General features: G+C 41.8%; 1 protein-coding gene across 1 annotated transcript in view; it reads right to left on the bottom strand.

Moving 5' to 3' along the window:
- The window catches only part of Itsn1 (intersectin 1), a 203,526-nt gene that overhangs the window by 43,649 nt on the left and 141,080 nt on the right, over positions 1-18,797 (bottom strand). Inside the window, 6 exon segments of the mRNA XM_047565087.1 lie at positions 1,374-1,565; positions 3,402-3,519; positions 8,825-8,946; positions 11,230-11,275; positions 14,444-14,610; positions 18,615-18,697. Coding sequence (XP_047421043.1) covers positions 1,374-1,565; positions 3,402-3,519; positions 8,825-8,946; positions 11,230-11,275; positions 14,444-14,610; positions 18,615-18,697 — 728 coding nt within the window.

Genomic DNA, 18,797 nt, shown 5'->3' with positions numbered 1-18,797 from the left:
GAGACTTCTACACATTCTTTCTTGTCAAGAAAATTACTTGTTCAAAATATCTCATTCCAACAAAAGTAATTGGAATAAAACTTCATGTAACAGAGACTAGAGAGAGACTACAGACACTGTTGATCATAACAACCTCAGCGGTGTTGTCTACTGATTTATGGTATGAAAACACACAAAATTAAAAACCCCAAACAAGACAACAACTCAACCAGATAAATCTGAGACCAAACAAAAACACAGGTGCTTTCTCAGGTGGCTACAAGGTCACTGTGCAAAATAAAATTAATGCAATGTGGTTAGATATCATACAAGAGCGTTTGCCATGGAGAGAACTCATTTCTTATGTACAGGATGGATTACATGCGCAACAAGGTACATCTGATACACACGAGCACAAAACACCTTCTGTTTAATTGGGCTCACTCTACACATCTTCAAAACATACACTGAACTCCTCTGTACTGCTACGGTAGGGGGAAAAAACCCCAAACTACACAATTTAGTTGGTAACACTGGACAAAATGAAAAATACAAGTCTCAGATTTATGGACATTTGGAACAATTTTTAATAGCACATGCAGCATTCCTTGATAGTGGGTCTTTTTGCAAAACCAAAATAGCAAAGAAATAACTGATTGATTGATTTTTATTAAAAGGCTAAAATATATATATTTAAAAATAATCTTAAAACTATTGAAAGCACCTGTGCAAAGGTGGGGGAAGTCAATTTGAGTAACTAGGAAAGCCACAAAAGGACCCACTACCCTGTGTAATTTTGTAATTTTTGCTTCTGTCTCTGCAAGTAATAACTCAAACATTGCGATCACATGCAACTACGGTAAAATGAGGTAAACTGCTCTGCAGTGAGTTCTTCTACTCAGAAGGCAGTAGGTGATCATGCTGGAAGTCACATGATCAAGGCTGCATCTCCCATCATCCCTCTGGGCAGTGATATGGGATAGTGGGTCTCTTTGAGGACTTTCAAGCCTGAGGGGGGGATGGACAACATATGATTCCTAGAAAAAGGAGGAAAACAACACATAAGCAAAACAAAACAATGAGCAAAATTCAAGCTAGGAAAATGAGTTGGGCATGTCAACAGCATGGTGCCAAATGATTTAAAAAAAATAGGAAAAAGGGGGGAGGGGAGGGAGGGAACATGCTACAGAAGGAATGAAAATTTAAAACAGAAACAAAAACAACCCCACGAGATAAAGTCTTGCATTACAGAAGGTCTTCAAAGAGACGATTGTGAATGCAGCAGTGGTCTATCTTTAAGTTCTGCAAACAAAGCTCAGCAGAATCAGAGCAATGCTGCATGTTGTACTGGAAGGTACCAGAGAGGAGAGGAACAGAGCCACCAGGGCACTTACATTGCTGGCTTGGGTCCATGTCTGTGGTCAGCTTCACGTAATTGGATGGGAAGAGCCCCACTTGCCCGCTGACTTCTCCTTTCCACCAGTCGGGGTCCTCCTTGCTGAGGACGTTGATGATCTGGCCTTTGCTGAAGGCCAGCTCGTCGTCATTCTGAGCAGTGTAATCGTACATGCCGATCACCTGGCACACTGTGGGAGACAGGGCTGGGTGAGCAGCTGCACACCCTCGATGGCACACGCCTGAGGGGCCACTTGCGGCCAGCAGACGTTTTCACGGATTATTTTTGCCCTTTCGAAAGAGGGTACAGTGAAGTGGAAGTGCCCTAAGGGATAGTTCATGGTGCAGGCGATAGAGGAAGGTGAAGGATCAAACATAAGACAACAGCAAAATTTTCTCACTACGTCCTTGGTTTCTATAATAGCTTCCTCTTTTTTGTGTTTACTTGTCAGCAGAAAATTCACAGTGATAACTGTGGTGGAGCTCCTTATAATGCTGACTGGAATGGTAGAGGACACTTACCAGCTTCCGCTCGAAAGACAGCTGGGGATGTGGGGCTCCACTATCACTTTTCCTTCCCTCTTTTGTCATTTCCCGTGTGTGTGTGTGTGTGTGTGTGTGTGTGTGGTGTGTGTGTGTGTGTGTGGTGTGTGTGTGTGTGCGTGCGTGCGTGCGCGCGCCTGCAGACTGAGCCCAGGGCTTCACACAAGTGGATAAAGTGCACTTCCCCTGAGGCATACCCCAGTCCTTTCCTTTTTTTAAAAAGGTGAAATGCAATTATTACCTGACCTTCAAAAATTTCCAAATCTCAGTGGAAAGTAAAATTGGGTGTTTTATAAGATTTTTCTGCTGCATCTTTGAGTCTCAAAGAAATTTCCACATGTAAACAATTTTTCTTTTCTCTTTTTCTCTCAAAACGACAGGGAGTTAAATTGTTTTCATTCCCTGGCAGCTTGACACTTTGGAGACATCTGCACCATTAGGTCACAGTCTCCAATTAATCGTTCATAGCCATCTTTGTACAGGTTCAGGGTTTTTAGACCCTCCAGTTAGCTAACTGAATCACCTCAATGGATAAATTCAGTGGGTCTCAACCAACTTGATGAAGGGGGCTGCACACTGACGGGGGGGGGGGGGTTGCCAGATCTCCCCAGGGCACAGTGGCTACAGCTGGCCCCATTCCCCGCTGCCTACATGAGGTCTCTGCTCCAGCAAAGAGGCCCAGTGGGGTCAGGACTCAGTCACAGACTTTGCCAATCCTTCAATTTCTTGCAAAGGCTGCCAAGTTTTAATCTTATTTCACGGAAGACACTATGCAGACATTTAACCACAAGGTAATAGAACAAATATCCCATGTTTCCCACAAACGCCACCCAAGAATTGGTGTCTGAAAGACCTAAAGCAGAAATCTGCTCCCTACCCTTACCTCTATCAAATGTTACTGAAGCATCTCATTTAGTCTCTTAGATCAAAAAATAGCCAACCGGGTCGACTGCAGTGCTGTCCTTTTTAGACGTCTAGGAAAGCCTGCACAACATCCTGCCCACTCGGCAAGGCCCCCTCTGTTCACAGTGAATGTCACAAGGGAGTTATTTTGGTCTTCTGTGAACACATTACAACCAACAGACCCCTGTGGCCTCCAGCTCCATCTCCTGACCTATCTAGACCTCTGCCATTTATTTTTAGGAGCCCCTTTCTGCGGCCTCACCCACTAGTCCAAATCTCAATTTAAATAGCTGGAAGGAAATCAAGAGAAAAATCTGGCTTTAATGCCACAGCATTCATGACTCCTTCAGGAGAAGAGTTTCAACAAGGGCTCTGTTGTCCCCAGCACAGGCAAGCTACTTAGATATTAGTCCTTTGAAAAGCATTCCATATCACATCAGCTGGGGGTCAGTTCCAGAAGTACAAGAAGGGATTAATGCACATTTGAAGGACAATCTAAAATACTTCACAAGAGTGCTGGGTGGGAGAACTGCAGGGACAAGTATGCAGGTCATTTTCCAACGAGACTGTGAAGTTCTTACCTGTCGGCAACGCCGCTGACTTGGGCAGCTCCGTTGGAGTGATTTTGCTTGTCCCAGGGCTTAGAAGTTTGACATAGTTAGCTGGGAACCAGCCTATCTGGCGTTTCTTCCCACGTGCCTGATAAGAAAATAATTGGATCAAAAAATTATAAATGTTCATCTTCTGTTATGACACAATTTGCTTTGTAGCAGAACACTTATGCAAAGTTTATATAGAACTGAAATAGAAATGGCATAAATAGTAGAATCTACGGATTATTATGACACAAAAATAAAATGCTATTGCTAAAATTCAAATAGTGGCAGCCATTGGTTAGAAGAGCCTGGAATGGCTGTGCAAAGAACTGGATGTTGATTAAAAATTCAGAATATTCTGCACTGTGTCTAAGACAGACAACTAGTTAGCACTTAGCTACTAATAGTTAATTCCACCATTAAATTAGGGGATTAGGAATAATAATAATACTGGCCATCAAAACTCACTGAGTCCTTTTTATGAGCTCTGCCAAGCACCTAATATCCATTTATTCACACAGTTCCAAAAGGACAATGCTATTATTATTCCCAAGTTCAAGGAAGAAAGTGAGCTTGGAAAAGGTATGGGACAGTCAAGGTATGGACAGTCTCAAGGCTAGGGAGGCTAGTTAGTGATAAGTCAAGAGTTACATGTTTGTACTCTTCTTTGTAATATACACCCTAAGATGCAAGATGTAGATGTAGGATCCACAGAATACGAGAAGTCCCAACTGCACACTGTTTTCAAAAACCATCAGGCCCAGGCGATGGCTATAGCTGCATTCTTCTCTGTCATTCCCTTCTCCGTTACTTCAATTTTATTCAACACAAATTTCATCTATTGAGTGTTTACATGTGAGATAATTATTGGAAAGAGTTCGTGCATGACACAGAAGAGCTTATAACTGGTGAGCCAAGACTTGCAATTAAAATACAATTCCACAAAGACAGACACACACACACACACACACACACAATTTCTAGAAACATGGCCCTGGTGAAAGTAGTTGCCTCTGGGGGTGTGGTGTTGAAGTAACTTTTGAAATTTAAATCACATGATTATAATACCTATTCCCCAAATAAGGAAATAAAACTAAGAGAAAACTTTTATCAACTTACTACTGCTCTCCCACCTGCCAATTTATCAAGGATACCTCTGGGTTACTTTTTTTTTTTTTTTTTTTTGGTACTGGGGTTTGAATCCAGGGATGCTTAACCACTGAGCCATACCCTCAGCCCTATTTTGTATTTAATTTAGAGACAGGGTCTTGCTGAGTTACTTAGGGCCTCTCTATGTTATTGAAGCTGGCTCTGAACTCCCAATTTCCCTGCCTCAGCCTCCCAAGCTACCGAGATTACAGGCCTGCGCCATCATGCCAGGCCCTCCAGGTTACTTTTAGAATGTACATTTTATTTCACCTTCCTTGTGGTCTGATAGACTCCATGCCCCTGGCTCAAGAACTAAACTGTTTACTCTCATGGTGAATCTGCCCAGGATTAAAGTCACGGGTTTACACTTTTCCACATATTTATCTATGACTGCAATGACTCCTCTTTGTCCCCACCTCTGCAGTTCTACAAAAGCAGAACACAGAGCTCACTGGTAATTTCTTCATTTGTGAATGCAGGCCCAGAGGGACTCTGTAAAGCACCAGAAGCTATCCTGGGCATGGGAATCCATCACTTTACTGAGGGCTCCAAGGACCATTCAAAACTCTCTTTGAGCGAGGTGTTAGGAAACGAGAGGACTAAAAATATGCTGCCTGTAAAGAGCTGGTTGCCTGCACAAGGAAATTAGAACTACACAGGAAAGCTAAGTAATGATGCCAACGTCATCTGTGGAACACCAGGGTGGAGCTGATAGGGGTCATTCCCAATTCAGGAGAAAGGAGGCAGTGCTTCTGGCTTGGATGGTCCCAGAAAGCTTCTAGAGGAAGTGGGTTTTGGCCAACTCTTGAGGAATTAGAGAGGGGTCAACTCAGGAGGGAGGAATGTTAGGAGCCAAGGAAGCTGCTAGGCACAAAGGCTCAGGGTTTTGGTATTTTCAAACAAAGTGTCTAGAGAGTCTGGAATGGTCACTAAAGAGTATAAGGCTGCAAAGAGAAGAATGGGCACGCCGGCAAGCCTTTGCAGGCAGGCTGACAGGGAAGGGCAATGGAAATCAAGGCGTCTTCAGAGCAGGAAGGGCCATGTAGATGGTAAGGCCAGCAGTGATGGTGTCACTGGTATGAGCAGGCCCTCTCCTCTTCCTGCCCAGAGCGAGAGTGGGCACATTACCAAGCAGAGTGGATTTCCAAGGCTCCATAGGTCAGATCGCTCAGCCAGGAAGCTGCATCTGGCGAGTGCTTCTGGGCAGGGTTTTTATGGCTGCCCACCAATGAACTCCCAGGGAAGCTTCATCACTAGGTACACTCCAGGCTACCATGCCTTCTCTTCTGACGGACAGCATTTCCTTAGTCCAGAGGGAACAGTATGTCCAGCTACCACAATATGGATCTTCCCCTACTCAGTCAGGGTTGGTCAGGGCAGTGAGCAGAGGACAGTGTGACTGGAGGCCTTCCTTCAAGTCCTCCTTCCTTCCTGAGCTACAAGCCTCCATTCAGGTTGCTCTGGCCCCTGCTCTTCAGCACTGCTTGAGGTGCCCTCCACAGCCAGCACCTTGCAGACTTCCTCTTTCCCTCCCCCAGCTTGGCTTATCTGCATCCCAGAGTCCAGCTCAGGGCCAGATGAAAGGCAGTACATGTGCTAACCAGCCTGCAAGCATACCAGTGGACACCAGAGGGTCACTGCATGCTCCTTCCTTGGGACAGTAGGGCTCTCATAAAAGGGATTCTAGAAGCTACTTGTTCACAAGCTGGACAAGTTCTGAGGCCCCCGAGTCATGCAGCAGGCCCCATGCTTGACTCTATAAAGACAGACGTCAAGCTCTGTGTCCCTTACCATACATATCCCTTCTGCACAAAGGCCAGAGGGCTAATTGGGAAACTTTCCCTTTGGCAGGTCCCTAAGGGTTGCCAAACCCATGTGGGTGAGCCATGGAGGATGCCATCCTTCATACTGTGCTATGAAGCCAGGTAGAGCCTGGGTAGCCAAGGTTGGTCTTCAGTTCTGGAGTGGGGTAGGTTGTGGGTAGGAGCCCTGTTCAAGAATCAGGAGACTTATCTGTCAAATACAGTTTTCCCTCAGTATCTGGGAGGAGAAGAGTGTTCCAGGCCCCCCTAAGATTCCAAAATCCAAGGATGCTCAAGCTCCTTAAATACAATGACATATATTTGCATAAAACCTATGCACACAACCTCCTACATACTTTAAATCATCTCTAGATTACTTACAACATCGAATACAATGTAAATGCTACCCAAATAAGTTGTTATACTATACTGTTCAGAGAATAATGACAAGAAAAAAAGTCCGCTCATTTTCAATATAGATACAAATTTTTCTTAATTTCAGTTCATGGTTGGTTGAATCTGTGGATGTGAAACTCATGGCTACAGCTAAGTAATTTTGCTATAAAACATTTTAAAAGCAACTTTTTATTTAGAAATAATATCAAACTTACAGAAAAGCAGCAAGAAGTATACAAAACACCCATATACTCTTTGATTCACCTGTTATTAACATTTCATTCCATCTGTTTTCATTAATTGCACACTCTCTCCCTCTCTCTGTATCCTTACCATTATAACTTCTTTTTCTGAACTACCTGATTACAATTTGCCCACCTCATGATTGGTTATCCCTAAATACTTAAATGGGTAATTACTAAAGATAGGACTAGTATCTCAGAGACCCATATCATGGTTTTCAATTTTAGTAAATTGGTATAGTAATTTTACCTAAGCCAGGTTCGGTGTTGCCTTTCTACAATTGTAGTTATTCAGGAGGCTGAGGCAGTAGGATCAGAAGTTTAAGGCCAACCTAAGCAACTTAGTGAGACCCTGTCTCAAAAATAAAAGGGTTGGGATATAGCTCAGTGGTACAGTGCCCTGGGTTTCATCCCTAGTACCAAAAAGAAAATTTTACCTAGTCTGGTGTCTGTATCCCAGTTCTGTCCATTATCCCAGTGATATCCTTTAGCATGTTTTTGTCTCAAATGGGAACAAGTCCAGAGTCAGATATTGCCATCAGTGGTCACATCTCTTTTATCTCCTTTCTACGGGTTTCCTGTGCTGATGTCTTTGAAGAAAACAGTCTTTCCCTGCTCCCTTAACTGGACATCCTTATTCTAAGATTATCTAATGCTTCCACATGATTAGATTCAGTTAATGCATTTCTAGTTACAATAATATGTGACACTGTCTTTTTCAGGTAGCACTGCCCATTTGTCCTCACTGGTGAAGGTCATTTTGATCACTTGGTCAGGGTGGTATCTTAGTTCTCAATGGTATAATTACCATGCTTTCCCTTGCAAATTATATGTGGTCTCTCTGTGGGAGCCACTTGAAGACCATAAGCAATTTTCATCCTTACTAAAAAGTTCCCCTTAGGTTTGGGATCTAATGATGATTCTATTAATCTTTACCATGCTGATATGACAGTACCTCCCGCCTTTTTTAGTTGTTAATGGACCTTTATTTCATTTATTTATTTATATGTGGTGCTGAGAACTGAGCCCAGTACCTCACGCATGCTAGGCAGGTGCTCTACCACTGACCTACAACCCCAGCCCCTAGAGTAACCCTTTTAAAACTACTTTTTCCTCTGGAAATGATACTCAAATGAGGTTCCGGGAATGGCAAAATTAATAATAACAATGACACACGCACACGAACTAAAAACAGCATGATGTACAGATGCAGCTTTGCATAAAAAGGAATCTGCTACTGCAACAGGCTTCCTGACACCACTGACGAGATGCTCCACTTCAGGATACCAGGACCTCAAGGATGGTTCGAGGCTCTACCTAGGCATCCATCATCCTACGACTCCTCACTGTCCCAACAGTGAATCTCGGGTGAGCTGAACTTGGGAACTGAATGGATGAATTTTACTTCTTGATTTATTTTTGGTACCAGGGTTTGAACCCAGGAGCACTTAACCACTGAGTCACATCCCCAGCTTCTTTTGTGTTTTGTCTTGCTAAGTTGCTGAGGATGGTTTTGAACTTGAGATCCTCCTTGCCTCAGCCTCTTGAGTTGCTGGGATTATTAGGTGGGTGGGGTGCTGGCCTGAAAGAATGAATTTGAAATGAATACCTAGCTTTCAGAATTCAGAGATAGCTACTGACTGTCTGAAGCTTAGGAACCAAACACTCAGATACAGTGGTATTTCTCACTATTCAAATGCAAGATTTAGGCAGTGATGGGTTCTTTGTACTCTGCATAAAATACTGTCCCACTCCACCCCCCACCGTTTTTGGCATATTCAAACAACTAGAATTTTTAAAAAATAGGAAAAAAACTAACTTGCAGCTCTCCTTCCCACCATCCACCTGGGTTCTTTTTCCGAATCAAAATCAGCTGACCAGGGGCCAGGGTAAGCTGCTCAGGACCGGTGGCAGTATATGAAGCAATAACTTGAGCAATTTCTGAAAAACAATATCAAACATTGCAGCACAATGTTAAGAGTCAGGAGATGGAAACACTAAAGATGCAGCCACCTCCCAGAGTCTTGGATCGACATCATCAAAACCAGCATGTGGGGCTGGTTTTCTACAGCACCAGGGAGGCTCTGAATCCCTCCGCCCCAGGCCCTTCCCCAGCTACAGGGCAAACACGGTAGTCAAGGGCCTAGCTGATCCTCTACGACTCCCTCATTGTCCCTCATTGTCTCAGAACTTACCGTTCCTGCCACAAAGCCCATGCCTGTCCACAGCCCCTCCTTAGTTTCCCAGCGCCTGGGACCAAGAGTTGGGACTCATTCACCCACCCTGCCCACCAGTGCTCAGTGAACAGAGCAACTCAAGAGAAGTGTTCCCTCTGCCAAGTAATATGGAAAGAGAAATTCTATTTTCCTCAAAAACCATCAGGAGCCTGGTAGCAACTCATTTCCATATTGCGGCTTCAGACTCTCCCTCCCACCAAGATATTTTCCTTATGGCTCATATTTTGGGGGTGATCCCTGAACTGGTATGAATCACGGCAATGCATGTTAGCTTCTTTTTATGTCAAGTTAAAGGAGTAACCTGTTTTTAAGAAGGGAATTTTATGCAAAAACAATAATTCTGCACAGAGAAAAAATATAAACAGTTCTGTACATTTTCTGAATATTAGGAATCCCACAGAAAAAATTCCAGCAGGACCAGACCAGGCACAGAAGAGCACATTTCTGCTGGCACCAAGGTCGAGCACGAAAGGACAGATGTCTGCTCTGATGAATTCTGGCACGTTTGCAGCCAGGGTTTCCTGAACTTCTAGAAGGAATACAGAAAAAACCGCTCTATTCCTCTACTCTCACTCTCCATCACAATGGTTCCTGAAAGGACAGGACAGAGAGAAAGGAAGGAAAGAAGGAAGAAGAAATAAAGTAGAAAAAGATGGAAAGATAGGAGGCAAGAGGCCCCTACTCTGACAGGATCTCCCTCTTTTCCACTAACTCTGGGAAGGAAGAGGACCACAACACTTCCGCCAGTCCCACCACCCTGTCTGCAATCCAAGGTGGGCCACCGCGACAGGAGCACCAGCATGTCATGGGATAGCCCTGGCCTGCCAGATGCTTAGAGAGCTCAGGGAAGCCAGAAAGCCCACAGCCAGCTTCCAGGCAGCTTGGCTCTGCCTGAGAGCTCTTGCACAGGGACGAGGACTCTCCTGCCAAAGATAAGCTCTCCACTCCAGAAGTTTTCAGTCTGGAGAAAGCCCCAGTTACTATCCTACTTGGCAACAGATGTTTCTGCTCCTCAAAGGACCTGGCATATGAGTCAGCGATCTACCCTGACATTCTCTGCTGCCTCTCGTGACCCTGAGCAGTCTGCTAGTTTCAGTGTGAAGTTAAGTTCACCTGGGCATCATGTATGAAACACCTGCACCCTTTGGATAACAAACACTGAATATGAAGAAAGAAGAATCACAGTTAAGCAGAGATTGGTCAGATGGCTCAATATCTGAGTCTGACTAGAAGCCTAGGCACCCTGAAATGCACCCTTTCCTGGCTGAGTAAGCCCATCTGATGTGAGCAGCAGACAGACACACAAATTCCTCAGCACAGCAATGACTGTTTCAACCTATAATTTCCTAAGGATATGATGACAAAAAAGCACAAATAACTTAGACCAGGAAGACGGGCCACACAAACCATGTTATTTCACATTTCTTCCTTCTGCTCTCCTTCATGCTACTATTTTTAGTACATGTGATTTTGTTTAAATAAACTAAAACTGAACACAGAGGTATGACTATAACTTTGTACCTTCAATGTCTACCTGAGGAAAACCACCCAATGGCTTCTAAATTAATAGGACCTACAATCTGAAAATATTTGCTGTTTCTTTGATCTTTATGTCCTGGATTTAATGTGCTGTCAGAAAAGAAAAAGGGCTTCCAGAGCCTAACAAGAAGATGACTAAAAAGCAGTGGATCTCCAATTTTACAGATCTGTGCCTGGCAATTTCCCACCACCTTGCCTGAGTTACTTTTTCATAACCCAAGAGAACGTTCTGTCTGGTGACATGCCTACTCCCCCTGTGTGAAGTAACAAACTTTATAACTATGTATATATTATTAATGAAGTACAAGGAAAGGGCCTATTCCAATCACTCTCATAAAAAATTTATTTGTCTTTACTTTAGGCTGCTGGTCTTAATGAAAAAAGATTGGAAGACGCTATCAATTATATTCATAACAATAAAACATAAGCATTAGGGTGTATAACTTACCAGGTTTTTTTCCTAAATTCCCTGTTTTTCCAGCAGTTCCAGAGCCCTTAAAACAGAGCAAAAGGTCTCATTTGCATGCTGAGGAGTACTGATCATGTAACTTAGAACACGATTAATGAAACGAACCCATTTGAGCCCCACGTCCCCCTTTTCTTTCCAAGGAAAGCACTGTTTCACCTGACAGAAGTGTGTGCATCAGGAATACATGGGACAAAATAAGTACCTTAAAATGTGTAGCTTTTACTCTCAAGAGAAGAAAAGAGCAAAGTGTGTGGCACTGTAAACCCCAGAAGGGTCAGGTATGGGCCAAGTGTGGCGTGGGCACATCTCACACCAGGGAAAATCCAACAGGAGGCCCTGTGCCAGGAGACTAGCCCCACACACTCAGCTGGTGCTGTTTTCAAATGGTTAATTAGGAAATATTTCACACATAAGAAGTTCAGAGACTATGAGCCTACCATCCGTATTTAATACATTAAAATACTTGTATTTTGCTACGTTTGTTCCAGGTTCCTTTTTAAAGAACTAAAACAGCATAGGGATGATGGAATCTTTCCTTTCCCCCATTCCATTCGCCTCTTTATAGCAACAAGGGGGCGGGGGAGTGCTGTCCTACACCGTCCTTTCTCCCAGTTTCACACTGTCTGAACACTGACACTTCTCCGTCCGTGAGGAAGCACAACCCACAGAAGCAGACCGTGTTTCTCCCCACTATAAGTGTTCCAGAAGCACTTGAGGTGAAGTCCTCTCACGGATGCTCCTGGGACTTTAAACCAGCTAAGTCGGCAACAGAGACCACGACAGCCGAGAGAGGGGCCAGAAGGCAATCTGCTGTGACAGAGTGCTTCAGTTTCAATCCACGTTCACCCTCAAGTCCCTATCTCGTAATAAATTAAGCATTCCAATTAAGATAAAGCAGAATGTTTAATAAACTATTACTATAAAGAATTTATCTATCAGGAATACAACTTATCATTACTCTTTGTATCTTGGTCACTGAAATTTGATAACAATTTACCAGGAAAAGATTGGGTTAAAATTTTACTCTGATTATGCTTCCTTGAATTAACAACCACAACTACACACTATCACTCTGTACTGCTATTTTTCTGGGCTGCATATTAAATAAAAGAATAACAATGAAACAAGATTCCACATGGCTAGTTACTTCCCCCATACAGGCTGAGACCACACTTCCTATATTCTGTAAAAAGAAAGCAATTAGCAATACCCAACTACAGAGCTCAAGGAGCTCCATTGCACTCTTTCTGAGAAATACACCCAGCATCCTAGGCTGGGTGCATTCAGGAGGCCAGGTTCTCCTGGCTGTACCTGTTGAAAAATGCTCCTAGGCCACGTGCCCCAGAAGGGTGCCAGGAAAAGACAACCCCTCCCCAGGTCCACAGATTCAGTCTGAAGCTGTGTCTGGCTTTTAGGTTTATTAGGATGCTCTGCTTGCACACTGAATTTTGTATCTCAGAAGGACAGAAGAGGTAACTTTTTAGTCCCTCCCCCCATTACTGAACACTAGAGCTAAACATTTGTTTAAAAATCTTTAGTACTGCCACTTCTGTAGTTAAGAGTTTATGAATATGGTTAAGAAAACATAACAGCTTACCTTTAAAAAGAGTTGCTTTCTAAAAAAATGCACTGACTTCACAAGGTTTTGTGAATAGAAAACTAATTTATTAAAATAAAATACAAGTAATGGCTTTGTATATTTTTGAGTATTAACCCAGATTTTTTTATTATGTTATTTAAATATGTATTAACTCCTTATACAAATAGAACTTGGGCAAAGTCTAAATAAAGTTAATAAAGTCAAATTCAAATGCAAACCAAAATTGCTTTTGTATTTTAAACTTATCCAAAAGGTAATGTCACTTTAAGAGTTTTCATGGAAATCGAGTTTAGCATTTCCTACAGCCCTCTGAAATATCATCTGAGTGATTCTTATTGGAATCACTTTGCTGGCCTGAAGAAGGATTTAATTCTCCCTCTCTTGATCTATGGGGTTCAACAGGCTAGCTGTCTAATAGGGGAAAATTATTTTCTTCCAGCCTTTTGCCAAATTCTCTAAGGGCGGGCAGATTAATACAAATCCATCCAAGGGAATTTCAGCAAGCTGCTCTCAGGATTATAGTAAGAAAAACAAAAAATACAATGACACCCCTTAAAAAACCAAAAACCAAAAAAACACCAAACTCAAGCACATAAAACCATTCCTGGCAACTGTAGGGAAGGTGGAAAGGCCAATGGCACAACTACTTGATCAAGTCGGCAGACCCAGCTGCCCACAGAGCCACTGGGAGTGCAGGGGCCTGTGGAGGAACCCACAGCCACCCTCTCCGGGCACCTGAAAGAGAGAGAACAACAGCTTCATCTACTCTCTTACACCCGAGAGAGCAGCCTCTGCAGGTTCCCTGCCTGCCTTTTTTCTCTCAGTGCCTGGAGGTATGAAGAGAAAAAGAAAAAGAAAATAACTGTGCACTGAGTCATTCCTCTTGTTATACTTAGGTGGATCTGTTAAATGACTACATTTAGACCCTGGAACTCTCCACTAACTTGAACTTGGCCACTATGTGACAGGTTCCTGTACTTTGTGGTACCATCCCCCCTTCATTAAACCTGTACTACTTTGAGAACACATTGTATGCAATCACATTTTTATAGTTCCATTTAACAACAATGACAGTCATTTCCAATTCGTAAGGATAATGGTATCCCAAGAGTGCACCAACCTCTTAGATAATGTGTCTTTCTATTATACAGACAAAAACCATAATTTTAAGAAACTTCCTACTACCCAATATTCAGGGGCCAAATGTCACCAGAATACTAGTTTACATAGTCAAAATAATGCTGTGGGATATCTAAAAATTAATAACCATGAAGAACAAACCAAAACAGTTCACTGCAAATCATGTCAGTTACACACAGGAATAGAGATTAACACTGAGCATTATCACCCTGATGCTGAGCAGCCCCCTCACCACAGCCTCCACTTAGCCCCTGGAGTTTTGCTTGTGGGAAGCCAATGTTTACCCCACAGCATCAAAGGAAAAGGTCAGATAGCTGCAGGTCACATTGTAGTTACTGTCACATTCTAGAGTTTAGTAAAACCCAAAAGAATGTTCCACTGTCAAACATCATGACTCCCCACAAAGAGAACCACCACACAGAAAGGGAGAGGAAACAGTTAATGTGGGTTTACCTCTGAATCTTTAAGCCTCACATAGTTAGAAGGGAAGACTCCGGACTTGTCGCCCACTGTTCCCGTCCACCAGTCACCATCTTTCTTGGTAACCAAAATCACATCCCCTTGCTGAAAGGTTAAATCGCCTTGCTCAGAACTCTCGTAAGTGTACATGGCAATAAATTCTGGTGGGGAGAAATATTGAGATACGGAGAGAGCTTGATTGTTTAAAGAAATCCCAGATAGCTTTGCAAAAGCAAGTTATGTATCAGGAAATTAGGGTAAGATCCATTCAAGAGAAAGGCTAGTCACAGATAAAAACACAGAGCTGCAGAATACCCCTGGGCTCCAAATTCCCAACTGCACTTAAGAATTCAGTAACTGCAGACAAGGGAGACAATTCCTGTGAAGACCCAGCCACAGGAACAAAAACCAACTGCATGTCTACACACACTGAATACCAAAAATGATCTAGGACATAGGGTCATCATTTTATTTTTTAATGATTCAGTTGGATCCAGTTTCAACTAACATTTACTGGGTATCTTCAGGGTCAGATGCATTTATGTGCACACTTTTGAGGTGCAAATAACTGTATTTCTGTTTTGAAGGTGCTAACGCAATTTTAGAAAATTTTTAGAGTATATTTTTATGCAAATTAAATAAGATGGTTTTTCTTATGTTCTTTCTATTGTACCATACACAAAGATGGCAGGAAGCTGTTAGAATATAAAATAAAAAATACACATTACTTAGTTAAAAATGGGCATCTACTTGTCATCCAAGTGCATACACAGATAGCAGACTGATGATAAGGTCTACTCAATCATGGAAAATAACTAAGTCTTTCTCAACAAGTTAAATGATAACTCTTTTTACTTTTTATTACATTCATATTAATATAATTTAGTCTCAAAATTAAAAAATAATGTTCTTTAGTGTCTTGAATTTGAAGGGTGTGCATTCCAAAAGCAATTTTTTCTTTTATTTATAAATAGAACTCTGCATTGCTTTTAATTGATTCTTTAAGACTTAGAACCAAATCATTCTCTCAGAGACTAGACACAAAATCCTAGACTAGCAGAAAAGATTTTATAGAAAGATACATATATTTCCTACTTCCACTTTTTCTCCATCTTATTCTAGCCCTCTTTGTATATATTTTTTTTAAATAGAAAAACTGCCATTTACCCCCAAACATTTTTATAACAGATAATATATACTTCTCAAGAGAATTTCATATGATATTTCCTTAAATGAGTCTAACATTGACTAACAGGCAGAGGTTTCGTATGGAGACCTCTATTGGTCATTTAAAAGAGCCTCTGAGGAAGGGACTAATGAAAACTAAAACACACACAAAACACAAAACCCCTTAACACTTGTGCCAATGTGGGTGGGCTGCCCTGAGAGCGCAACCAGGGCCTTCTTCAGCTTTGAGGGTGACCTGAGCGCTGTGCAGAGGCTGGGGGGTGACTGCTGGGGAGAGTGCTAAAGCCCACTGCAGACTCAGGGTCATCCAAACGTCCTGGGGAAACAGAGGACTCTTGTCTTGGCCCTCCAGTGCTGGTAACACAAATCTCCACAGTTAAAAAGGGGACAGTCACTTCCCACACAAGCAAATTTTAGTTTGCATATTTTAATTAGGGGCATTCTCTTGTCACTGATACTCATTTTCCTGATTTCTCAATGTTCTGATTTTCCCCGTCATCTTGCTCCCTGTTCCTATTCTTTAGTTTCCTGCTGGCCACTTCAGAGAGTATCCTGGGCAATCCATACTTTTTCAGTGAATCTTCAACTGAAGTCACAGTCTTTAAAATGCATCGGAATTTTGAAGTAACTTTCAGAATGCTTAGGAAACTTTAGAAACATGACCTGTGGCTAAGCTTAATACTGCAGTTCAAAATGAAAAAGAGGCTGAAAAGACAGAGGCTTTAGGTGCCCTGCCTTGCACCAGGGGATCTGTGAGACTGTTGCACAATGAGAGTGAGCCCTGGAGACACCATGGCAGATATGAGAGGGCGAGGTCCTCCTTAGTCACCCGCTTTCATGAGACATCTAACAGAGGGTACAGGCCAGTCTCAAGCTACTATTTTAAGAGCTACCCAAGCGGATAATCTATTTAGTCTGGTTATTTACAGTTTACTTTAAATCAGAAGACATTCAGTGTAGCATTAACAAGAGGTTCATGAATTCCATCCATACCTTTTCTCAAAATTTCTGATGCCCTCCCACAAACCCTCCCTTCACAATGTCTGCAATCTTTCCTAACATTTCTAATATCTTACTCATTTCAAACTAAATGCTCAACTAAGATCAGAATTTACCTCCATTCTCTTGCTTGACTTTAAGAAAAAGTGTGGTTCATCTGCGAACTATTTATTGAGGACTCCGGTGCTGAGGCTTCTGTACATGTTTCAAAACAACCAACATTCCTCCACACCTATCAGATGAGGAGGCTCACTGCCTTGAGTGGCTCTGGCAGCAATCAAGGAAATGAAGCAAAAATGGAATAAAAGTTTTGTTCTAAAAGTTTTATACTTTTTACACTTTTAACTTTCTACCTCAAGGAATGGTTATTATGTGGTTATTATGTACGATTCATAGATGAGGAAGTTAGGGTGTGACCAAAATCATAGGGTTACAACAAGGAAGAGTCAGGATACAAACTCCAGCCCCCACGGAGACCTGACTGGATATAGCAAACTGAAGTTTTGGAGGGAAGCGGTCAAAATTCCTTTTTACTATGCTGATTACAAACATTATTTTTTCTCTTTTTTAACATGCTGTGCTTAAATGTGCTTTTTTGCCTTCTAATAGTGGACTAAAACAAAGTCATTAAGATGACGAGAAGGTATAAAGAGAACTATGCTGGTAATTGTCATGTTAGTAACAAAAACTGGGTGTCATAAAATCTTGGATTTTTTGGGGGGAGGTGATGATGAGGCTTAATAGTTATACCCACACATTTTAAAAAATTACTTTTGAAATTCCTATTGAGAAAGAAATGCTGGGGGGCAGGGGATGTAGCTCAGTGGTAGAATGCTTGTTTAGCATGCACAAGGCCCAGGGTTTAAGCCCCAGCACCACCACAGAAAAAAAAGAACTGAGAAAGAAATGCCATTATGGTGACTCTGAACTACCATCAAAACTTAATGTTTGCTGTCTCCATCAATTATTATTAACATAATTGTATTTTTCATTAGGTAAAATTTCTAGGAATGCAACAATTGTATTACAGCACACTAATTACATAATTTATTCCAGGAACCCACTGAAAAATACTGTATAACTGCTAAGTTATGACATCTGTTAACTGCAAACCTGCTCAGATTTCTACAGGGGAAGTTTAACTCAGTTAGGACTTTTCAATTAGTTCTATAATGATTGTACTAACTGTAAAAAAGTGTGATTTTTACCAGTAGGGTCTGAATTATGTAAGCTTTTTTCATTTTTAAAAATTTAATATTTTACCTCCTACTAGTGTCTGGCATATATATAATATCTAGGCTTATATCATGAAACAAGAGACCAGGAAAGAATTATTTGTGTAACAAATACTCAAAATGAATTTTTTAGGCCTAAATAATCTGGTTTGGTTATTTATATAAGAACATGGAAACTGAGCTTCTGTTTTGGCCAAAGAGGTTCCTATGACACTCATGTTACTGTGAGAGTTTTACTGGAATATGTAGTATTTTGCAAGGCAAAATACTTATGCCTATATATAGATGAGACTAGACTACATTATGGGATTTAGCCACTGAGGTGCTCAGAGAATTTGATACTTGGTGAACTGGCTTGGTGAACTTGTTGAATGGGCTTCTATCAAAAGTCAAAGGGCTCATGGTCAAATAGAATTAGAAAATTTAGGTTTTTTTTTTTGTTTTATTTATGTAGTACTGGGGAATGAATCCAGGGTCTCGCACATGCTAGGCACTCAACCACTAAACTACATCCCCAGCTCCATAATTCAGTTTTTGATGATCAACATCTCCAATAGTATTTGACAGCCTCCATAAAGTACTCTGATTTTGTAAAGAACTGAATATTCATTTTACCTCACAGTTTAATAGAATGATGAATTAACATAGCCTATTTAAAGATGAAACCCATCTTGCTTCCCATTCGCTGTCTGTAGAGTGTACCATCCTCGTCTCTCCTAAAGAACCTACAATTTGCTCCTCACCTTCTCCTGAAATGGTCGGCTTAGCAGCTGGTGAAGCTACTCTCTTCAGACTAGCAGGACTCTCTGAAGAACCAGAATCCATGCTGAAAGAAGGGAAGAAAAAAGTATTTTAATTCTTATCGCAAGAGAAAACAGTACAAATGACACTGATATCTCTCTTTTAGTACTGTGAACAAGCCACGG

This window comes from Sciurus carolinensis, chromosome 9 (assembly GCF_902686445.1).
Source record: "Sciurus carolinensis chromosome 9, mSciCar1.2, whole genome shotgun sequence".
NCBI classification, from domain to species: Eukaryota; Metazoa; Chordata; class Mammalia; order Rodentia; family Sciuridae; genus Sciurus; species Sciurus carolinensis.
This window is presented reverse-complemented; position numbering and strand designations above follow the sequence as displayed.